Source organism: Gymnoscopelus braueri, assembly GCF_963280865.1.
Source record: "Gymnoscopelus braueri genome assembly, chromosome: 3".
Taxonomy (NCBI): Eukaryota; Metazoa; Chordata; class Actinopteri; order Myctophiformes; family Myctophidae; genus Gymnoscopelus; species Gymnoscopelus braueri.
In genome coordinates this window covers 8,080,152-8,105,686 of record NC_137612.1, presented here as the reverse complement: position 1 = coordinate 8,105,686, position 25,535 = coordinate 8,080,152, and the positions used below count along the sequence as shown (strand labels likewise).

General features: G+C 40.9%; 1 protein-coding gene across 1 annotated transcript in view; it reads right to left on the bottom strand.

Moving 5' to 3' along the window:
* rad18 (RAD18 E3 ubiquitin protein ligase) overlaps positions 1-25,535 on the bottom strand; it is a gene marked incomplete at its 3' end in the record, with an annotated part of 93,689 nt that overhangs the window by 29,051 nt on the left and 39,103 nt on the right. The window contains exons 7-11 of the mRNA XM_080424263.1: positions 24,180-24,367; positions 20,141-20,211; positions 17,094-17,154; positions 4,791-4,922; positions 3,001-3,100 (exon numbers count right to left, since the gene is read on the bottom strand). Coding sequence (XP_080280389.1) covers positions 3,001-3,100; positions 4,791-4,922; positions 17,094-17,154; positions 20,141-20,211; positions 24,180-24,367 — 552 coding nt within the window. The remainder of the gene's footprint in view (positions 1-3,000; positions 3,101-4,790; positions 4,923-17,093; positions 17,155-20,140; positions 20,212-24,179; positions 24,368-25,535) is intronic.

Sequence of the window (25,535 nt, the reverse complement as noted above, 5' to 3'; positions counted from 1 at the left end):
TTCGCGTAGGGCGTCAAGTCACTTACAAACTAGGCATGCAGGCGGTGAGTCTCATGGCTTCAGTCATTCACTTAATCCGCTTGGGCAGGTTCTACATGAGACCTGTATAGAGGTGGCAGCGGGCTCTTCGGATCCCACTCACCTCAGGTTTTCAGCTAGTGGTGGTGTTTCCAGGGTGTCGTGGAGACACTCGGATCGTGGTCGCAGGTGGCTTTTCTGTCCCAAGGGGTCAGTATAGGCGCTGTGATATCACAGAAGGTCATCACCACGGACGCCAGCCTCACGGGGTTTTTCCTCGCTCTCAAACAGTTCGGTGCTCGGTTTCCGGGTTGTTCTGTCTCTATCAGAACATACAACACCGCGGCCATGTGCTATGTCAACAAGCAGGAAGGTTTGGCCTCCCTGGTGTTGGACGGATTGGCGTGCGAGATGGCGATGTGATGCGACTCACGTCTCGCGTCCATTCAGGCGTTCCAGGTGCCGAGCCTCCTGAACGAACTGCTTTATGCTTTCCCACCAATAGAGCTGATCCTCCCCATGTGGGGGAGGGTCAGGCTCCGAGGGTTGTTGATGTTGCTGGTGGCCCCAGCATGGGACACGTAGAGGTCAGGAGATAACTCCTCTCCTTCACGACGTGCCTTGGGCCCTCCTTGTCGGCAGGGACTTGCTGCGGCAGGGAGGGGGGACGCCCTCAGGACCTAGACCTATGGGTCTGGCCCGTGAGAGGGTGAATTTGAGCTTGTGTGGCCTTCCCCCTGACGTGATGGCTACCATCCAGGGCGCAAGGGCCGTGTCCACGAGGAATGCTTACGAGGTCAGATGGGGGTTGGAACAGTCACCAGTGGTGGTGGCTTTCCAGGCCTCGATGTGTAGCATTCTTACTTTCTGCAGAGAAGGCTAGATCGGGATTTATCCTTCTCAACAGTGAAGGTGTTTTGGGGCGGCCATTTCGCTTGCCACGAAGTTTCGATGGCAAGACGGTGGGCCAGCACCCCTTGGTGCGCCGGTTTTGTGCGGCGCCAGGAGAGCCAGGCCGGGTAACAGGCCACTGTTCCCAGCCTGGGATCTGACGGTTGTGCTGGAGGCACTATGCTGTCCATCGTTCGAGCCTTTTGAGTCTGTGGATCTGAGGATCTTTAGTCTCAAAACGGTCCTCTTGGTGGCCCTGTCTACGGCTAAACGGGTCAGTGACATGCATGCACTCTTGATGAGTCCGGAGTGCATGAAGTGTTTTAACAATGACAGGAGGGTTTTGCTTAAACCTAACCTGACGTTCGTTACCAGGACCGGGGTGGCCCCGGATCCGGGTGAGTTGGTAGCCTTCCATCCGCCTCCCTTCGTGTCGGCGGAGGATAGGCGGTTGCATTGTTCTGTCCAGTGAGAGTTGAAGCTCTATTGTCAGAAGACAGCGGCCAATCGCTCATCGACGTAGCTCTTTGTCTCTTTTGGGCCTTGGGGTTCAGAGGAAGGCGGTCAATAAGGCAACGTTTTCTAGATGGATCCGAGATGCCATTAGGTTGGCTTATGTGAGTAGTGGTGCCCCTGTCGGAGGGTCTGAGGGCTCACTCTACTGGAGGCATGGCTACATCCTGGGCTCTCTACAGGGGAGCTTCGATCCAGGAGATCTGTGCAGCCGCAAAATGGGTCGTCCCAATCGATTTTTGCGGTTTTCTACAGCCTGGACGTGGCGGCGTCATCCTTGGCGCGCGCGGTCCTAGGCGTAGCGGCTGCCTCCAGGCCAGTGGAGGGAAGGGAGTAGGCTTGGGGCTTTCTCCCTATTTCTCGACTTCCTCTGGGGTTTCCGTGGGACCAGCTGGGCTGGCTCCCAGGAGATGGGGCCCTGTTCCTCATATTGAGTTATGAGGCAGGCTTGTGTCTGCCTGTTAGTAAATAGGCAGACTCTGGAGTCTGTCAGGGCCTAGCTTGATTATCTATCCCGCATCCCAGCCCGGTGGGTTGGGGGCGCCCATGGGGCCATAGGTCACGTCCAGGGGGGACGTGACCTAGGAGCTGAGGGACGTGCGGGGTTGTCAGGGTTGTGTGGCTCATTACCTCAAGGGGGGTTTATGAATCCCATAGTGAGTAGTAAACGGAGAACCGTGGTAAAACTAGAGGTTACGAATGTAACCCCGGTTTTAGTAGGTTCGGAGTTTACTACTCACCAGACACCCCTTTCTGTGCGCATTTGGCATGCAGAGAGGAGAATGTTAAGAGGAAGAGCCTACGTCACGAGGGAGCTTTATACTCCCGGGTCTTCCGCACTCGTGACATACCCTTAGCCAATCAGTATTGGCGTCGGGAGCGTGTGTGTTGCTCTGTGTCATCGTCTGAGGGCGCTGATATCCCATAGTGAGTAGTAAACTCCGAACCTACTAAAACCGGGGTTACATTCGTAACCTCTAGTTTCACTGTGTGGTTTCACAAATGTCAATGAGGTCATCGCGACCTCGTTGACATTAATTGTCTGCCTTTGAAAATAACATGTCTGGGCCAGAAATACATAGTAAAAAAAAAAAGTGCACAGGAGCTGAGATACAGCCGTTTTAAGTAATACGTTAACCAAGAAGTGAATGGAGCAGCAAATCTCTGGATCATTTTTTTAATTTGGTGAAAGTGAAAAACAGGCTTCCTCAAGGTCTCGGTCAATGGCCGTGTACAAGTTCAGATCAATTGCTCAACCCATGGAGGGAGAATAATGAGGATAAGACAGATAGACTGACTGACGGACAGAGGTTTTCTTAATATATAATAGGATAGGCCCTGTTGCTACGCTGTATAGTAGAGTTCATGTGACAATAAAGAAACCTGGGCATTCTACGTAACTTTCTGATTTCTATTCAGCGTCCATTTCTCAGCATTATAGTACAGATTTCACATAGCATATCACCACCCTCAGTGGGGCCTGGATATTAACTTTGACACATCATTTGACAAAATTACATGAGGCAACACGATGTAGTTTTATTACTCTTGATTGGATAATGGATAACCAGGGCTCACCTGCTGATGGAGGTGGCGTCACTCTCTCCTCCAGTCTCATCCGACGTCAGGAATAAGCGGTCCTGTAAGTCGGCGCTGTCCTTCAGCTCTGCAGCTTGCACTAAAGGAAGAGAAATAATCAGTGGTGGAAAAGGTACTCACATTTTGTACTTAACCCATTAAGACCTGAGAAGATTCTAGAAAGGTCTTCTAAATCCTAACAGTTTTTTGAAAAAAAATCTAAAAAAAATATTTTCGAGATTTTTCAAAAATAGCAGATATACAAGCTCGTAGCGCGGCACTCGGTGCCGCGCTATGAGCTTGTATATCTGCTATTTTTGAATAGCCAAAGACATCTAAAGCGACACAGATGCGTTCCAGGTATCAATGGGTTAAGTAAAAGTACCTATACCACAATGTAGAAATACTCTTTTACAAGTAAAAGTCTGGTATATAAAATGTACTTGAGTAAAAGTACAAAGTAATTTGCATTAACATATATTTGGTACTCATTATGCAGAAAGGTCCCATTTCAGAAGTTTCCAATTGTATAAAAACTGCTTTGAAAATAGCAGATCTACAAGCTCACAACGTGTCGCTAAGTGGTTAATGTATATTTTGTAATAATAATAAAAATCTAGTAACTAAAGTTCTCAAATAATTGTAGTGGAGTAAAAAGTATAATATTTGACTCTGAGATGTAGTGGAGTAGAGGTAAAAGTATTGAAAATTGGAAAAACTCCAGTAAAGTAAAAAAAATCCTCACAACTGCACTTAAGTACAGAGTACAGAGTAAATGTACTTAGTTACTTCACACCACTGGAAATGATGTATCATCATGTCAATACTTCAGATAGGCAGCGGGAAGCAATGAGAGATAGAATCCCCCTAATCACCATAAGCGGCGCAAAAGGCCCAATTGTAACGCAAGGAATCATTATTATTATTCCAAGATGTGTTGCCTACACCATAGAGAGAGAGGCTGAGAGGAAGAATAATATATTGTTATTGTCCGTCTCATTTAAAATCCAAAGCCTTACATCTCTGATTAGAACAACAGCCCAGCAATTCCTCATGGTTTAAAACTTGGATTGTGTGTGTTTTGTGAGAGCGTCGCTGTCCATGGTGCAAATGGGCACCTTTTTTGGGGGGTTTGCTTGTAGAGTTCTCAACTGGCTTGAAAATTAAGGCCCGGCCCTAACTGGGCCGGCCCGAGGCTCGGCTCAGCCCGGCTCGAACGGTTACCATACTTTTAGGCCCGAAAACCCGAAAACCCCCAGAAATTGTGTCATTATGTGCTTAATGTCCTGAAAGTCAGACATCCAACAAGCTTTGAACTGAGCAGATTGGACCTTCCGTTCCAGAGATAATGGACAAAACATATTGAAAACATCCACTTTGGCCGATTTTCGATTGAGTTTTTGGCCATTGTCGCCTGTTTTTCTTTAATAACTCGGGCTAGGAAGCGACAAACTAGATACCTGAGTAAAGTTCACTTTGAACTGCATCCAACACATCCACTGCTATTTCCGTCGGCCTAATAGAGGGGGCAGTTGAAATGTCTTTTTGGGGTAATATTTATTTATTTATTTTCTTCACAGAACCCAAGGCTCGGCCCGGCCCGAGTAATTAGCATAGATTTTGAGCCCGGCCGAGCCCGAAAACGTCGGGTCGGGTTCGGGCAAAATTTGAGAACTCTAGTTGCTTGCACTCACGCAGCTATGACTGTGAGAAGTGCTGGACAAGGCAGGAAAGTCAGCTATACAGTTAGCTGGAGAGAACACTACGAAGTTTTTTATTCCCCATGGTACCTGCAGTCTGTGCTTCTTGGACCTCCTCCCCTTCCTCGTGGTCTTCCTGTTTGATCTGAGCGCATCTCTTCCTCTCCAGGCCCATTTGGACCTGGTAGATCAGGCGAGAAAACTCGATGTCGTGTTTCTTCCCTGCAAGACAAATGAGGGAAGTCTCAATAAGCACAAGATACATCCTGTTGTTTAACAAGAACAGAGAGGGGAGATAACACCTGCAAAATATAGCATCACAATAATGTTAACCACTTTAAACATTTTATACTTTGGCTATTCAAAAACAGCAGATCTGCAAGCTCATACCGCGGCACCGAGTGCCGCGGTATGAGCTTGTAGATCTGCTATTTTTGAAAAATCTTGCAAATCTTGAAATAGAATATTTTTTTAAAGCGAACATTTGTAACTCAAATCTTTGCTATTGGGGGGGTCCCTGGAACAAAATATTTTGACATGGGGGTCCGCGGCCAAATGCATATCATTTTGGGGGTCCTGGACAAGTTTATGAGAACCACTGCTCTAGAGCGTTGGTATACATGACATACATTACGATGACTACACTTATTTTTCCAAAAAACTAACAACTGTATTAGGGCATTAACGAATAGTGATTTATGGTATTCGAATTATTCGACCCAAAAGTATTCGAATAGTCGATTATTATTATTTTTTTTTTTTTTTCAATTACATTGATGACTCGACTCAAGGAATGCGAGTTGACGTCACACCAGAGCTCACAGCTGCGTGTCTGCTCTAGAAAAGCCACTAAAAAAAAGAAAATCTAAAAATAGTTCGAATAGTCGAATAGTGGTTTGATAGTCGAATAGTCGGTTTGATATTCGAATATTCGAATATTCGACTATTCTGTGAATGCCCTAAACTGTATATCACCCATGTCATTAAGAAGAAATGGGATAACACCCTCAGGAAATGCATACGGGAAGACAAAAAACAAAGAGTGAATTTTCTTTTACCTACGCCCATTGAAACACTGGATGGATGGCAACAGATCAAACATATTTCAAAATGTGTATACAATCTTAACAAGGGAAAGAATAAACACATCGGTAGTATAAAGATAAAATGGGTGGAAGAGTTGGGAACACAAATAACAGATGAAGAATGGAAACAAATGTTTAATGAAATTCACAAAACGTTTTTTTTCCAGGGCCTTTGCTTGGCAAATTAACACAGATATTTCTTGACTCCAGAAATGATTTCTAAATATAAAAGAACATTTAATTCATCCATCATGTTGTCTGTCCTCTGTTGTTTCTACAAGTGTATTTTGCTTCATGTGTTGCTCCATTCACTTAGTAACAGTTTTGAATGGTGCTATACAAATAAAGTTGTATTATGAATCTCTCCGTGCTGAAGGCAATGTGGTGAAAGTAAAACTAATTAAACATGTTTCGGTAAGATGTTCATAGAAGAGGTTATTAAAAAAAAAAACTCACAGCACTGAAGCAAATAAAGTACCACCCCCACCCCAGATTTAATCAAATGGAAAAAGTATGATTCAAGAATTGCAACTTATGGAGAAGGTGAGAATAAGGAATATGAATGCTGTGTACGAGATAATGTGGGCTTTAGATGGGAAATTATAGCTACATCATTATCAGGTCATTTACCAGTTTGACTATGTTACTGAATATCTGACCACATCCTGTATTAACCCATTAAGACCGGGAGCACATTTGTGTCATTTTAGTTTCTTTGGCTATTAAAAAATAGCAGATATACAAGCTCATAGCGCGGCACCGAGTGCCGCGCTATGAGCTTGTAGATCTGCTATTTTTGAAAAATCTTGAACATTTGTGCAAATCTTTGAATATATATATTCTTAAAGCGAACATTTGTAACTCAAATCTGTGCTTCTGGGGGGTCCCTGGAACACAATGTTTTGAGATGGGGGTCCGCGGCCAAATACATGTTTCTGTACCACTGATACAGAAACATACGTATTTTCAGAAAACTTTTCGGATTTAGAAGACATTTATAGAATCAGTTTCAGGTCTTAATGGGTTAAGCATGTACGTGATGGCGGACACACACACACACACACACACACACACACACACACACACACACACACACACACACACACACACACACACACACACACACACACACACACACACACACACACACACACACACACACACACACACACACACACACACACACACGATACAGAAGTGACAGTAAATATCGAAAAAATATGGAAAACATGATATGGGAGGCAAATGCCATGTTTGATGTGGTCCTAAATCACTGAGTGTGTTACATTGTAACTAGAAACAATTATCAGTCAGCAGTGCAGCACAGGGTGTCACAAGTCTACACGCAAAAAAAGGTTAATGGGAAGACCTCTGCGGTTGTTAAAATATCACACGCTGCCTAGAAAGAGATGGGTTCAGCTGCACACAAAGACCAGGAAAGATTAGGGAAATGATCTCTCCGTTCTTGGCTTTCCAGGTGACAGATTTTCATCCCACACAGCGGAGCAGCATGCATGTATTATCGAAGTGTCTAGAAATGTTCCTTTTACTACCCGACATGGATGAGCAGCATGGATAAAAAGGCAGGCAAAAGGTGGTAATAATCCCAGGATAGATTAGATCAATTTTCACTTGGTGAAGCCCTAGCCTCGACGACCTCGCAGGCTTATGCAAAGGTTAAAATGCAACTTGGATAGCATGTTATGTAGACAGATGCCAGGTCATTGTTGACCTGTCATCCTATAGTGTGTATAGTTTCAATGTAGAGGCTGATAGGTTCTTGGTTTACGTATGTATTAGTTATCATTAGATTATTGGTTTACTTATGTATTACTTTATTATTAGATTACCATTTCTTATCTTGTGTCCTTGCTTACTGTAAATCGCTCTGGATTAAGCGTCTGCTAAATGCCTAAATTGGAGTATCTTGAACGCTCAACACTGGTAAGAAACAGACCATAGATTCATGGCACAATGCTAAAAAAAATAAGGGAATGTCATCCCTTCCCAACCTCTTTATTTTTCTTTCATTAAAAATACTTTTTCGAATGAGTCATTTCATGATCATTTGTGACTGCCAAAGTCAAGAAATCTCAGTGGAAATATAGATTAAAAAATAACTTTACACAATCAAACAATTGCACCCGCATCCACCTGTCCCGTGCTCTCATTGGCTGTAGCACGTCTCTGCTTTCAGTGCTGGTCACGAAACATTTCATACCGAGTGATTTTGAATCGCAGACATGTCCAGATATCTAACATTCCAGATATTGAGGGCCGTAAAGTAGTGCACAGCTCGGTTTTACCGAGTTCCATATACTGTAGTCGCTCGAAATTCCCAACTATTGTGAGCCAAAATCACCATGGATGTGGTGTCCCTGGTGTGTGGCAGCAATATTACATTGTATATAAAATATACAATATGCAAGATTGATTAACTCTTTCACTGCCAGACTTATTTCAGACTGTGTCTGCCAGACTGCCAGGAAAAAGGTGCATTTTTCCTCTGTTTGTTTTTTAACATTGAAGTGAATGGAGCAGCAATTTTTTGGATAGCGTTATCTCCTAGTTCCTTTGAGATAAACCAAAAAAACCAAAAAAAATACCAAAAAAATTCAGAAAAAATCAAAAAAAAAATTATAATAATAATAATTTTTCAATTTCTTTTTTTTTTCATATTTCCGTCTTTCCGTCATTGGCCATGATAGCCATAGAGCCATCGGACGGGAATTCCCGTCCGGGGCAGTCAAAGAGTTTATGACAGCCATAATTAACGGAAAAAAATAAATATTACATTCCTTTTCCCAACAAAATGATTTAGTATTTTTTATTTTTTTTAGGATATTTTTGGGGGCTTTTTCTGCCTTTATTTGAGAGGAAAGTAGGCTGACAGCAAATAGGGAGAGATGGGGGGATGACGCGCAGCAAAGGCCGTCGAGATCGGGAGTCGAACCCGCGACACACTGTCAGACTGGATTACCAGCCTATGTGGTATGCGCCTAGACCGCTGGGCCAACGGGCGCCCCATGATTTAGTCTTTTAACACCAGCTTTACAGAATGCACAGTTGTGTCCAAGTTACAAACCCATGAATGGCACCGCCGATAAGCGTTTCCTCAGTCAAACTAAAGGCCATAGTCTGTCTAACAACGGTGTGTGCTCCCCTCTCCGATGTTTACCTAGCAACAGCAGGTTCCTGGTTGACCTTGAAACCGACAGGTGGCTAAAAATAGGCGGGGGGTGGGGAGGTGATTTTGTGCTGGAGCATTTATGTAAACGAGGGAGGCTCCATAGAACCAAATAGGTAATTCATGATTCATGGACGAGGAGGAAGCCAATATGCACTGAAATAATTACAGATAATACTGTAGCTGGAGAGAGAGGAAGCCGAACAAAAATACGTTTTACTCTTATGTACCTGTACACAAGATGTAACTATACTATAACTATATAAGTACAACCTTGAACCTTCAGAGAGGCCGTCTGAGAATCGGAAAGACACCATTTTGACCCTCTCTTCACCCAGTGTATGTGTCGAAGCGCCCCTGAGCAAGACACTTAAATGGGTTCTGATTCAACCACCACGGGTCCCAGGTCTGTAAATCATTATGTGTAATACCGGTGTTGATCCGAGAAGACCCATACTCAAGTGCTGTTCAGGAACTTGCATGATGAATTTTGATTGTAACCTACAGCTCAAGGGTTATAAGCCAAAATATAACGCAGCCTGTTATAGCGGCACAATGAGGGTGGAGGTTAGTCCTTAGCCCCCCTGGACTGACGCCGATCAGTCCAGGGGTGTCCAAGATTAACGACACACACACGCACACGCACACACACACACACACACAGGGGTGAAAACATAATATCCACCTCCCGGGCCTATTGGTCTGGCGGAGATAATGATATATTTGACAGCTGGCGTACTCATGCTTACACGATACTGATTGATTGATTGTACTTTAGCAATAATGTGAGACAGTGACACCCGATGGTGAAATTGTCCTCAATACTAAGGGTGACCATACGTCTGTCATGCCATGATTAACTCGTCTCGTCTGACTCGTGAGGAGAGAATGTCCTTGCCCCACACACACACAAAATCACTGACAGCACATTAATCCATCAAGACCGGGAACACATCCGTGTCATTTTAAGATCTAAAAAAATAGCAGATCTACAAGCTCATAGCGTGGCACCGAGTGCCGCGCTATGAAACAACATATTTTTAGATGGGGGGTCCGCGGCCAAATAAATCATTTTGGAGGTCCTTGGCATGAACAAGTTGGAGCACCACTGATATAGCAACATACTTAGGATTTAGGAAAACAATGTATTTGGGCCGCAGACACCCATCTAAAAAAAAATGCTGATTTTCAATAGCCAAAAAAAATCTAAAATGACACAGATGCGTTCCTGGATTGAACGGGTTAACAAACTGCAGCAGTGGACAACAGATTCTGCTACAACAAAGAATCTGTTCCTCACATCAAGATAAAGCTGTAACCACCTGTTGTGCGCGCGCACACACACACACACACACTCTCTCGCACACACACACACACACACACACTCTCGCACACACACACACACACACACACACACACACCCCCCCATGGCAGTGCGTCATCCACAACCTCCACTGATAAAGCCAGGCAGTCATCACAGCGCTGCAGCTATAAATAGAGCTCACCTCCAGTGAGTCACTGGCCTTTTTCAGCCTTTCCTACTTTGTTCTACGAAGCTAGAACGCAGCGGCGTTGCAAAAGGGGGGGGGGGGGGCATTTGACCTACCCACAAAAAGTCAAATTAAAAGCCAATTCAAACAGGTCATGTAGCTGCTATGTTAAGCCATTAAGACCTGAGGCCGATTCTACAAAATGTCTGTTTTTAGAATGTCTTCTAAAAACTACTCTCCCTCGTTTTGAAAAAACGTATGTTACTATGTCAGTGGTTCTCAAACTTTTTCATGTCAAGGACCCAAAAAAATATATATTCACAGATTTGCAACAAAAAAATAATCACGATTTCTCAAAAATAGCAGATCTACAAGCTCATAGCGCGGCACTCGGTGCCGCGCTATGAGCTTGTAGATCTGCTATTTTTGAATAGCCAAAGTGTAAAATAATGCTTCTTAGCTCAAATCTAAAAATGACACAGATGATTCTCCCGGTTTTAATGGGTTAAGATAATACAAGTTAATATTCACTTAGTGAAATAATGTGGTTATCCTTACATACACAGATTACATTACTCACACAAAACCAATTATATACAGGCTCAAGACGGAATTCAAAATGAGACCTGCGCTGATGAAAAATATTGTTTTACTTTGTAACATATTCTCTCTGGTTATTATGTTGAAGTCTGCCTGTCAAAAACACCGATTTTTATTTTACCCATTTAGACCCGATACCGATTCTAAAAACGCCTTCTAAATCCTGACCTAAGTTTTCTGAAAAACTTCAAATATTCATGTTTGACCTACCCACAAAAAGTCAAATTAAAAGCCAATTCAAACAGGTCCTTTAGCTGCTATGTTAAGAAAATACAAGTTAATAGTCACTTTGTGAAATAATATGGTTATCCTTACATACACGGATACGGATACATTACTCATACAAAACCAATTATATACAGGCTCAAGATGGAGTTCAAAATGAGACCTGCGCTGACAAAAATATTTTTTAACTTGTAACATATCCTTAGCCAACTATGGTCTCATGTTGAAGTCTGCCTGTCAGAACACAAGATTTGTATTTAAACTGTCTTGACGCAGGTGGGAACAAATCAAGATGAGCAGCTGGATTAAAGCAAGCCTGCAAATCTACAAAATGTTAGAGCAAGATGACCTGTGGTCCTGATAATGGGGAAAAACGGAGGCAGAAAACCGACACAGTCTTCTCTGCTGGATTGTATCGAAGAAAAGGGGGGAAATTGTGATCCTTGGAAGGGAAATTGCTTCTCTAACCCAATAAGACCGTGATTTCTTTGGGCATAAAGGAAATAGCAGATCTACAAGCTCATAGCGCGGCACTGAGTGCTGCGCTATGAGCTTGTAGATCTGCTTTTTTTTTTTTATCTTGAAAATGTGAGCAAATCTTTGAATATATATTAATTTAAAGCAAACATTGTTAACTCAAATCTTTGCTTCTTGGGATTCTACAAATGTCTTCTAAATCCTAACAGTTATTGAAAAAACCTATGTTGCTATAATATCAGTGGTTCTCAAACGTTTTTCATGCCAAGGACCCCCAAAATGATACAGTATGTATTTGGCCGCGGAGCCCCATCTCAAAATATGTTGTTCCAGGGAACCCCCAGAAGCACGGATCGGAGTTCAAAATGTTCGCTTTAAAACATACATATTCAAAGATTTGCACAAATTTAAATAGCAGATCTACAAGCTCATAGTATATCTGCTATTTTTGAATAGCCAAAGACATCTTAAAATGACACAGATGCGTTCCCGGTCTTAACTCTTTGACTGCGGACGACGCGATAACGCGTCAAGTGCTACTTTGTCCAGTTGGCCGTCGACGCGCTCGACGCGCTGGACGCGCGTTTATTGTTTAATCTCTGATTGCGCTATGCTGCTTAATATTCAATGTTATTCTCGAGTTCCACTTACTTCACGGACATCTGCATCCGGTTTCATGACCTGGATTCCGTTTCCGGTTTTTGATTCTTTTCCCCAGTCATTTTCGTCCAAAATAGGTAAATAAACGGTCTTTCACACGGTATGACGGACAAACGGACAGTTTCTCTTCTATAATCTATGGTCTGGGTGACGATCAGTCATCGCCGTCGTATATCACAACGTAATTTTCGCTGATCAAAACAATGGGGGGGACGTCACATCCGTTTTCATGTTTTTCCTTGTCTAATCTATGAAGAAGGGTGAGAGAGACCCAACGACATGATCAAAGCTGTCATGTGCTGCGCCCTAGTGGCGGATTTGTGCTGGGTCTTTACATTATGTGTCCTTAAATTATTTTCATGAGAAAAATTCAAAATATAAAAATAAAAAAACACGAAAATTGCTGGCACTGGGGGAGTACTTTATGAAAATACTCTGGCAGTCAAAGAGTTAATGGGCTAATTTTGACCCATCCTATTAGGAGCAGCATTCTGCTCCAACAGAGCGCACAGGAGCAATTAGCTTGTTCATTGTCATCAGTTCATCAGGAGTCGGGGATCGAACCAGTAACTTTCCGATTTACGGACTGCAGCTTTACTTCCTGAGAAACTGCCACCCAAACATCAAACAGCTGTTGTCAAGGAGAAATGGTATATTCCTAAATAAAATGTGCTTGCTAGTTCTTCACCGTGTTATTGGCTGTTGACGAATACAAGAACGCTCGCCCCGGGTCAAATCCGACGACCCTCGGAACGGTCGCCAACAGGTATTCCGAAACGTAGCCTTGGTAAAACTATGCCTGAACCTAACCTTATTCCTAACGTTAACCTCAGTAAAACTATGCCTAAACCTAACCTTATTCCTAATGTTAACCTCAGTAAAACTATGCCTAAACCTAGCCTTATTCCTAAACTTAACCTCAGTAAAACTATGCCTAAACCTAACCTTATTCCTAAACGTAACCTCAGTAAAACTATGCCTAAACCTAACCTTATTCCTAAACTTAACCTCAGTAAAACTATGCCTAAACCTAACCTTATTCCTAAACGTAACCTCAGTAAAACTATGCCTAAACCTAACCTTATTCCTAAACGTAACCTCAGTAAAACTATGCCTAAACCTAACCTTATTCCTAAACTTAACCTCAGTAAAACTATGCCTAAACCTAACCTTATTCCTAAACGTAACCTCTGTAAAACTATGCCTAAACCTAACCTTATTCCTAAACGTAACAGTAAAACTATGCCTAAACCTAACCTTATTCCTAAACGTAACCTCGGTAAAACTATGCCTAAGCCTAACCTTATTCCTAAACGTAAGTTAACCTCCGGTTACCATACAGACAGGTGTTAGCTTGTCAGCTTCATCATATGGGTTCTCTCTAATCCCTGTAAGCACGTCGAATTAGCTGAAGTTCAGACACTCTTAAAATGAATGATCACTGAACAAGGTAGAAGAAAAGTACCTGCAATGGTTGATTGTGTAATACCTGTGTCAGGTCAAAGTCATCAAATTATTGTCTTAGGAATGCGACAAAAACTAAAATATCTCCATGAATTCAAGGCTTCATGGGGTGAGTAATTGATAGAAAATAAGTATTTTTTGGGTGAACTAGTCCTTTAACATGACTTTGCAAGTTGTTCCACAACTTCCCTGCCCTGACTCAACCTCTGCCTGAGGACAGAAAAACAAAAGTACCTTAAATTCCTCTGCCTTTGTATGCCTGAGTGAGTGCACACCTATGAACCCACACCTAGTAGTTTCCTAAAGAGACTTAAATGACCCTACAACACCTCATTAAACACTCTCAAATGCATGTCTATAATGGAAGTCTCTCAAGCGTCTCTGCCTCACCTGTATTGCATGTTTCCACCACCCAACCACCCCCCCCCCCCCCCCGCCGCCTCCTAAAAGGCCAATTTATCCTTTGAGCGACAAGTGTCGACCTACACATATAGCACAGCGAAATGGGACGTCAAAACGTCAACATTATGTCCGCCCACAGTGTTGCGTACAATGCTACTGTGTGATTTCCTCCAACTTCCATGGATGACTGAAGTCTGGCATGAACCTGGAATGGTCTCAGAAGTGTCTACAGGACAATGAGTGGGATTTCAACAAAGCTGCACAAGTCTACACTCAGTTGAAGACGGATGGCAAGATCCCAGATGTGGCGTTCATAAAGTGAAGATTTGAATGATGATACCTTCTGTGAAATAGTGATAATTGGTTTTCAGTGAAGAACTGTTAATTATATTTTATAGGGATTTTGTTTTGTTTTATCCCCTTTCTCTGGCTTTGTTTTACAAAAATGTAAGGTTACAGATGCTTTCATAACATGTCACGTATTTATTGGTTGGAAAGACGAACGAGACTACATCCGCTTCCTGTTTATGTGTTGTCGTGTCAGCGAGTCGCAGACAGTACAGTGTTGATTTCGTCGACTAAAACTCTGGTGAAAAATGTTCGTCGACTACCTTTTTTTCACAGACGAAAACTAAATAAAAAATAAATAAAAACTAACCTAAGATGACTAAAACTAACACTAAATATAGTACTGATAATTTCGTCAACAAATAAAAACTAGACTAAAATGTAGAACTAAAATGTAGAACTAAAAGACACGTCATTTTATGTTTGGCTGCGCTCCGGTGTTAAGCTCTGAAAATAGCAGATCTAACTGATCTAAGCTCACAACGTTGTAGATCGAGACACGTTGTTGAGACACGTTGTAGGCTTGTAGATCGAGCTTGTAGATCGGCTATTTTCAGCATGCAACCAAGTGTAAAAATCAGCCATTACGACGCCAACATGGCACCGCCAAAATACATTTTAGTCGACTAAGTCAAATGTGAATTTAGTCGACTATAATGTTAAAACTAGACTAAAACCAAAACATTTCAGATGACTAAAATATGACTAAAACTAAATGGAATTTTATTCAAAAGACTATGACAAACTAAATCAAAAGTTGCTGTCAAACTCAACACTGAGACAGTATACGTAAATGTTCAGAACTCGTAGACACGTAGCGCGACGTGTCGGTCGACACGTCAGACACTCAAAACCATAAATTGATCCTGAACCCAGGGGCTTGACGATAACTTTTTGAGGCTCTTGTTCTTCGGTGGTTCAGTGAACCATTTATTTTCTTGTCAGTGAAATTCTCGGAAATACGGCAAGGCCTTATTTTGTTCTCGGCAGTCGGCAGTTGTAATGCAAAGGGTATTGGAGGTGGGTTGATAATGAACACTGAAGAAAGGTAAGATCAATACAGGGACCTGTTGTATCTAGCGAGCCACCTTAGAGGTATCGATTGGGAAGCGCTTTGGAGATGAGCAATCCCAATGTGCTTCACATCCCCACACAAAGAAAATTGCTTCTTGGTAAGGGAGCGCTCTTAAATTTAAAGCTGGAGCACCACTCAAGGGGGAAGTGGGGACCAGAATATCCTAGCAGGCAGTGGTGGAAAAAGTACTAAAATGTTTTACTTAAGTAAAAGTATCAATACTGCAATGTAGAAATAAAAAAAAAAGTCTGGAATAAAAAATGTACTTGAGTAAAAGTACAAAAGTATTGGTATCAAAATATACTCAAGTACCAAAGTAGAAACAACTCATTATGCAGAATGTCCCATTTCAAAAGTTTTCAAAAGGTATAAATTGTAAAAAAAAAAAGCCGGCTATTTAAAAGAGAAAAAAACAAAATAGCAGATCTACAAGCTCACAATGCGTCGCAATGCGACGCATTGTGAGAAAGTAGATTGGCTATTTTCAAATGGCCAACATGTATATAGGGTTGAAGTGGTTTATGTATGTTTTGTAATAATAATCCAAATCTACAAAGTAACTAGTAACGTAAAGTTTTCAAATAATTGTAGTGGAGTAAAAGTACAATAATTGCTTCTGAGATGTAGTGGAGTAGAAGTAAAAGTACTGAAAACTGGAAATACTCCAGGAAAGTAAAAATACCTCAAAATTGTACTTAAGTACAGTACTTGAGTAAATGTACTTAGTTAATTTACACCACTGCTAGCGCCCTGCTAGCAGTGGTGTAAATTAACTAAGTACAGTCTCCATTTTCCAATGATGCTCACTAAAGCTGCCAAAGCAAATATACAGCACTTTAGAATCTACTACACATTTTAGGTGGCTTGGGATGTTGTCTCCTCGTTTTCTTTTTTTACACCTACCTTATTTATCTTCCCCCAGAGAGATTTAAAACTAACTGGTCTATTCACACCAATTGTCCATTTCCAATTTCACAAGAGAAACTTGTGAAATTGGGACTGATTGAAAATTCAGAGACTGATTGAAAATGCAGAAATGAAATGCAGATGTATTGTAGCTGAAGAGAATAGAACATTCATTTTCATCCTTTGTGATATGAAACAAATCAAAAAGCACTCCCAAAAGAAAATGTGTTTGATGAAAACATATTTGGTATTCTAATGTATCTTTCCCCACCCTGGCTGGCCCAGCATCAGACTCTTTGTTTGAGTTGTATTTGCACTTTCGGTGTAGCATTTTAACAGCTATAGGCCTACATATTGGTAAAGGCATTGTATTTATTTTTCTATACACGTCCTCCACCCAACATGCTCTGGCATAAACAACCTAAGCCCCAATGTCAACAACTCAATGATAAAAGAAATGAGACTGTCACTTACTATAATTTGAATGCATGGCGTCAATTTCTTCTTCAGCTTGATTCTTGGAGAAAACCATGACCTGTTGATTAATGGACGGACAGAGAGAGAGCATCTTGTCACCCAAAAGCCAGACAGGTGACAGCATAAGGCAAATTAACGAAAAAATTAATGGCGAAAACAGAGTTGTAGAAATTCATTCTAATCATATGTTTTGGACACGCCCTGGACAGTCCAATTTGGCTCTGTAGTTGTGATCAGGAGCCATTTTCAGCTGTGGTGGAAAAAGTACTCACATTTTCTACGTAAGTAAAAGTATCAATACTGCAAAGTAGAAATACTCTGTTACAAGTAAAGGGCCTGTGTTCAAAATGTTACTTGTGTGAAAGTACAAAAGTATTGGCATCAACATATACTTAAAGTACCAAAAGTTAAAGTACTAAAATGTTTGAAAATGGCAGATCTACAAGCTCACAACACGTCGCGACGCGTTGTGAGCTTGTAGATCTGCTATTTTAAATAGCCTAGGTATGAAATAGGGCTGAAGTGGTTAACGTATGTTTTATAATGTAATAATGTATATCTGCAAAGTATCTAGTAACTCAAGTTTTCAAATAATTGTAGTGGAGTAAAAGTACAATATTTGCCTCTGAGATGTAGTGGAGTAGAATTAAAGTACTTAACATTGGATATACTCCAGTAAAGTAAAGTACCTCAAAATTGTACTTAAGTACAGTACCTGAGTAAATGTGCTTAGTTACTTTACACCACTGGTTGTGATCAGGAGCCATTTTCAGACATAGAATGGTAAATGTTGTGAAGATTAAGGAGCGTAAATGTGAAGACAAACAGATGTCTGGAAATGTTTAAATGTCACGGTAATCATTTAAAGGTAGGGTAAGTGATTTGCAATTATTAAAATAATTGCAAAATGGGTCTATGTTCTGATAGTGCTCGTTACTATAGAGCAGACAATTGTTCAAGTCGCTCCGGTCCAAGTCCAAGTCGAGTCCCAAGTCATTTGGTCCCAAGTCCAAGTCGAGTCCCAAGTCGTTTGGTCCCAAGTCCAAGTCGAGTCCCAAGTCATTTGGTCCCAAGTCCAAGTCAAGTCCCAAGTCAATCCAACCCTCAGGTCCGAGTCCCAAGTCGAGTCCCAAGTCATTTGGTCCCAAGTCCAAGTCGAGTCCCAAGTCAATCCAACCCTCCGGTCCGTGTCCAAGTCGAGTCCCAAGTCATTTGGTCCCAAGTCCAAGTCGAGTCCCAAGTCTTTCTGTTGTGGGCAAGTCAATAATGCATTTAACTTGAAGGTTAAGGATGATTGTATTTTAATATATTATAAGAATAGTATAACTATCTGTGAAATATAACCCATTTATTTCACAAAATAATGTGTTGGCAAATGACCAATATTTAGTTATATAGGTCTCAATATGTCACATTCAGCCCTGGACTTGAATTTTACCCACAAGTTATTTTCATTCAAATGAAATGTGAATGAACTTGCTCTAATATTGACTTTAGTTGATGTTTCAGTCTTTAAAATATAGTATTTCTTAATTATTAAATAATTACAGCTTGTAGATTGGCTATTTTCACGATTTCAAATTGTTTTTAAATAATAATGAAAAAGGAACATACAAGATTTCCACCCGACAGCCATAATAAATAGCCAATATATGGTTCTGTATCAGTATATGAGTCAGTTTTTGCAGATTTCATTCTAATTGGCTACTATGCCTGCATATGAATTTCATGAGCCTGGGTAGGTCACCCTGGCTTGGCGGAGATATGCCCTGTAGCGCACCCTCTGCACAGCAGCAGCAGGTGAAAGCAATTCACTTAAACGAGGGTTGTGTTGCGCACCAAAAAAGACTTTATTGCTGTTACCATGGATAAAGTAAATTCGACAGTGGTGAGTGACTTTCATGTTTACAAGTACGTATATCTCGCTGGCTGGTGCTACTGTTGTTGTTGGGGTGGCTGGGGTCATAAACAAAACACGAACTAGTTGCATCGCCAGGCGTTGTGAGCTTGTAGATCTGCTATTTTCGCTTGACTCGCTTCTTTTGGGCTGGTTTTCCTAGACCTGGTTGCTTGTTTTTCCTCACAACACTGGCACTGATGATAACTAGACGGCAGCCGTCATAGAATCAAAATGGGGTTGTATTAAGAGAGATAGCGCATTTGCGGTAGAGTGAGCATGTGTTTATATAAAGAGAGAAAGCACATTTGCGGTAGAGTGAGCATGGGGTTGTATGAAGAGAGAGAGGCATTTGCGGTAGAGTGAGCGCATTTCACACACAGATCATTCATAGGGGAAAAAACAAAACGAGTCATTAGAGTCATCTTGTCTCGAGTCGAGTCGGGAGTCATTGGCTAGCAAGTCCGAGTCGAGTCTCAAGTCTCGTTGGTCTTTTACCTTCCAAGTCCGAGTCGAGTCGCAAGTCTTTACCTTCAAAGTCCGAGTCGAGTCGCAAGTCGTCAAATATGCGACTCGAGTCAGACTCGAGTCGAGTCACTATGACTCGAGTCCAATTGTCTGCTATAGAGTGTCCTGTCCATATAAGGAGTCTCCATGTCTCTCCAGCTCTTTATAAAACAGAAAATGCATTTTCGTTTCAGTTTCAGTTTCATTTCCAATTTTATCCAATCAGGATAGAGAACTCAATCAGGATATAGATTAAACAAGTGAAATTGGAAGTGATGACACTACGAAATGAGCAGGCAAAATTTGAACAGGAACACTATAAAAATGAAGCTTAAAAATGGGTACTTTCTCCTGATTGGCTGAGATTTTGACACCTACCAGAAAATGTATTTTCTGTTTATTAAAGAGCTGGAGAGACGGGAGACTCCTGTTACTGAACAAACACTCTATAGCAATGATTACTATCAGAATATAGTGCTTTAACCTTTTAACAAAATACTTTTTGTTTTAACCCAAAAATATCACTTACCCTACCTTTAAGGTGGAAATGTTTAAATGTCATGGTAATCATTTAAGGTGGAAATGTTTAAATGTCATGGTAATAATTTAAGGTGTGTTTGTTTTACAGTAAAATACACACAGGTTTGGCTTTCCCCTGCAGTTGACTTCTGGTCTTCTCGTTGGCCTCCACTTCTTTGGCAATACCTTCAGCTGTTGACAAAAGTATGAGGTAGTGTTGATTTAGACAGCACATTTTGATTCAGTCATAGTCTTTTGAATCAAGTCACATTTTAGTCATCTGAAATATTTTTGTCTTTTTCTAGTTTAAGTCGACTAAATATCATAAGATTTTAGTCGACTAAATCTACAGTTGATTTAGTCGACTAAAATGGATTGTGGCGGTGCCTTGATGGTGTCGCAATGGCTGCTACACTTGGTTGCATGCTGAAAATAGCCGATCTACAAGCTCACAACGCGTTGCAACGCGACACGTTATGAGCTTGTAGATCTGCTATTTTCAGAGCGCAACAACCGATCTCTTCTCCACTAGGTCCCTCACTAACATTTTAGTCTAGTTTTTATTTGTTGACGAAATTGTCAATATATTTAGTCTTAGTTTTTATTTAGTTTTTATGTAGTTTTCGTCAGTGAAAAAAAGTAGTCGACGAACATTCTTCGTCATAGTTTTAGTCGGCAAAATCAGCACTGGTATGAGGAGAACTTTGTGATCCTTTGCAACCCACAAATATGTTTATGTTTGTACTGCATGGGGCAGTGCTTTTCTCTCCATACAAAAAAAAAGGGATTTAGCCCACAAGGCCGACCGCTGCTCAGGAAATGAGGAATCCCCAGGAGATACGCGTAGGAAAAACAGGAAGCTGTGAGATCAAATTCAAAAACATGTGCATATAACCTGCAGATTCCTTGGCTTATACAAACACATACACACTTTGGACATAATGGGATCTAAATATTCCCAGCAGCACGCAGAAGGACTTGGGTCCTGTGAAGTGTAAATGTGTATGCAACAGGGGGTTTATATCGTCAGCTACTGACTAAGATAAAATGCGATAGATACAAAAGATTAATACGAAAAAAAATCACAGACAATGACCGAGACCAGTAATCAAAAAGCATTTTTTTTAAATTATGGCCAAAATATTTTTTTTTTATACAAAAAAATTGTTACAAAATAGTGGAAATAGACGATCTACAAGCGACACGTTGTGAGCTTGTAGATCTGCCATTTCCACTATTTTTTAAAATGTTTCAAAAATGTATGAACCTTTCTTATTTTTTTTGCTTCTTCCTACTCCTTTTGAACATGTTGGGGAGGATCAATGATCGCATTTTTAAATGTAATTTTTTTTATTAAAATTGTTTTTATTCAATTCAAAATAATTGCGAATCGGCGATTATATAATAATTGTGACAGGCCAAAGTACACACAAAATGTCTATAGTCTGATTTATACTTAGTTACGTGTCGATGTCACGCACCGAAAATAGCCCGTAATATACAAGCTCACAACTCACCGCGACGTGTTGTGAGCTTCTGTAAAGCGGCTATTTTCAGTGTGTGACAGAATGCACAAGACAAGTATAAATCAGGTATATAATAAGGAGAACATTGCCAGCATCAGCCTTTTAGAATCTCTGCTCTTGAATTCCAAGCATCACTAAAGCAAAACACATGAGAGAGAGAGAACAGCTCCCTTCAAAACTACAGACAGATTCATATTTATTTCCCCGAGTGGTGATTCTCACTCACACATTCACAGCACTGTACTTTTTTAGGTATTTTTGGGCGGTGAAACCGCCCCTATATGTGAGGTTTGGATATTTGCACACCAAATCCTGCGCTGTGATTGGCCACCAGTGTACCCCCCTAACCCTGCACCGTGATTGGCCAATCACAGTCTATTCAGGACTGTGATTGGCTAGGGAAACATGACACATGTACATAGCCCTATAAATAGGACTATGCACTTAAAAAAAAACACATTTATGTTTTTTTTAAGTGAATCACACATTGTGATTCACTTGATTAGCTAGCAAGACACCGCCCACTTCACACTGGGTGTGATTTTTTTTACTTAACTGGAGTATTTCCAATTTTCTGTACTTTTACACCACAACATCTGAGAGGCAAACGTTGTACTTTTACTCCACTACAACTATTTGAACACTTTAGTTACTAGTTACTTAGTTTGTAGATTTTGATTATTATTACAAAACATACATTAACCCATTAAGACCTGAGGCCGATTAAAAAATATTTTTCCTAAATACTAACGCTTAAAAAAATATAGCAGATCTACAAGCTCATAGCTCAAGCTATGAGCTTGTATATCTGCTATTTTTTAATAGCCAAAGTAATCGTAAATTGACACACAGATGCGTTCCCGGCCTTAACTCTTTCAGTGCCAATGAAATAAAAAAAATATTGCAAACTTTGCCAGATTTTTCTTTTTGTTTTTTCAAAGAAAATAAAAAGTGCTTAGGAAGCGAGATACAGCCTTTTTCAGTTTTAAGTTAAACAAAGAGTGGATGGAGCTGCAAATCTTCAGATAATGATATCTTGGGTTCTGAACACTTTTTTCAAGAAAAAAAAAAAAAAAAAAAAAAACTTTTTTTTTTTTTTAAACTCGGGATTTCTCGTTCTGGCACTGAGGGTATAACCCAAAAACTCGGGATAACTCGGGGTCTGGCACTGAGAGAGTTAATGGGTTAACCACTTCAGCCCTATATACATTTCGGCCATTTGAAAATAGCCGATGCGTCGCCGTGCGATGCATCGTGAGCTTGTATATCTGCTGTTTTCAACAGATTTTATACATTTTAAAAGTTGTGAAATGGGAGTTATGGGACATTCTGCATAATGAGTACTTTCTACTTTGGTACATTTTGATACCAATACTATTTTTACTTTTACTCAAGTCAATTTTGAAGTCCGGACTTGTGGAAAAGTACTCCATTTTCCACCACTTCTATGCAGAAATACTATAGTATTTCTGCATAGAAGTGGTGGAAAATTGAGTACTTTTACACCACTGGGAGAGATGTGCATAATCACTCATTAGAGAAGCAGACATACACAATGTTCTAACAATGTACTCTCTCTTTCTCTCCTATTCAAGCCTGAGCACCGATATTCTGCTGTTGTCAAATCTTAATGAATCAAAACTGCTAGGGCTGGGCAATTAACCAACAATACATCAAAACCGATCATTTAGAACCTATAACTGACTTAACCCATTAAAAAGGAGTAGTTTACACACCCCATGAAGCCTTGAATTCATGGAGATGTTTTTGTTTTTGTCGCGTTCCTAAGACAATAATTTGGTCATCAGTCAGTAGGAGACTGAGTCTCCTACTGACTGATGACCCTCCATGAATTCAAAGCTTCATGGGGTGTGTAATTGATGGGGTGAACTACTCCTTTAAAACTGGGAAGCATCCGTGTCATTTTAGATGTGAGCGTTGGCTATTATGGGCCTCAGGTCTTAAAGGGTTAATCTTGCTCATGTAGGTTAAATCGAACAATCAGTTAGCAGTTTTTTGAACAAACGCATCATTGCGTGTCATCAACGCTGAAGCTGATGTTTGTCAATCAAGTCGTTGCCTGTATGCTGCAACACCTAGGGTGCGCATGCACGTGCATGAATGGGCGCACGCGTGCACAACGAAACGTGTGCATTGATTTAACCCATTCAATCCGGGAACTCATCAACAAATGTTTTCTAAATCCTAAAACGTATGTTGTTATATCAGTGGTTCTCAAACTTTTTCATGTCAAGGACCCCCCAAAATGATATGTATCTAGCAAAGGACCCCCATCTGAAAATATTTTGTTCCAGGGACCCCCATTAACAAAGATTTGGGTCAAAAATGTTCCCTTTAAAAATATATATATATTCAAAGATTTACAAAAAAGACTCAAGATTTCTCAAAAATTGCAGATCTTCAAGCTCATAGCGCGGCACTCGGTGCCGCGCTATGAGCTTGTATATCTGCTATTTTTGAATAGCCACACTATAAAATAATGGTTATAGCTAAAATGACACAGATGCGTTACTGGATTGAATGGGTTAAGGGTCCTGGTTTGAGGGGCTGAATATATATGTTCACCCCTGATCTTAACCCTTTTTTGCACACCTCGCTGTGTGTTCTTCTCACCTGATCTGGGACTGAGTGAGTCGCACTGGGCGTTGTAGATGTAGACAAACTCCTGGTGCTTCCTGACCAGCTGCTCCCTGGAGCCGAGGACAGAGAGGTGGACCTCCTTCAGCTTCCTCTTCAGCTGCTTCAGGGACAGCATGTGGTACACCAGCTTCCCCATCGGACGCATCCTAGAACCTCCAAAACTGTAACAGAAAGGGCTATATATAATAATATATTATATATATATATATTGATATATTATTACCGCAGAGATGGACATGGCCGTCTTAAAAAAAAAAAAAAAAAGTCTGTCTTAAAAAAAAAAATTTCCGAAGATTTACTGCTCCATTTACTTCCTGGTTAACTCATAAAATCCTGTATCTCGGCTCCTTTTTATGTATTTTTGGTGAAACATGCTATTTTCAATTATGGAACGGATTACCGCGATTCTACCAGACTCCTGTGTGTGTAATGAGGGGTGACGGTGATCACGGAAAATATCTTGTGACTACTTGAAAAGGTAAAAGAATCGTTAAAAACGCTGGCACTGGCTGTACCGTTTAAAAAAAAAAAACTCTGGCAGGGAATGCGTTAAAGCCAGAAAAGTCATTTAGGTTTTTCAGAGAACTAAATAGATAAGTTCACAGCGTGTCACCTTCTGCTATTTTAACAATAAATACTTCCCCTCCCCCCATAATTTCCCTCTATACCAGCAGCTATCAGCCACTGCAGTAGTGTGGTGGTGTTGACCTGCAGCAACACATTGCCCTCTGGTTGTATTTAGGTGTTTTGGGAAGCCAAACAATGTTCCCGTCTAAAAAAAAACTAACAGCGAAAACACCAAAATATAACGAGAGGTCAATGTGATTCTGCAGGCTAAAACAACAACACTACTCCGGTAGTTGATGACTGCTGCTATAGAGGGAAATGATGGGTAAAAATGCATTTATTGTTTTGTAATGTAAACAGAAGGCAAAGTTACATAGTATGCCTTTAACACATTCCCTGCCATTAAGTATATATACACTATTTTTTGATTCCTTTTTTCACACAGAACCAGGAGATAACGCGATCCAAAGATTTACTGCTCCATTCACCTCCAGGTTAAAGTATTTGGGAAATATTCTGTATCTCGGCTCCTGTGTTTTACCATGTATTTTTGGCGAAACATGCTATTTTCAGCTGGGTACAACAAGCGAACGGGAGGTCGCGATGACATTTGTTTTTCACAGAAGCACAGTGAAACCCTCCGTAATTAGCAACCATCAGGGGATCGATCATACTGGAGATAAATATTCTGTGGTTCTTGAAAGATTAGTCAGAATACTTAAAAATGCTGGCAGAAGCTACAGCCTGTTTTAGAAAACCCCT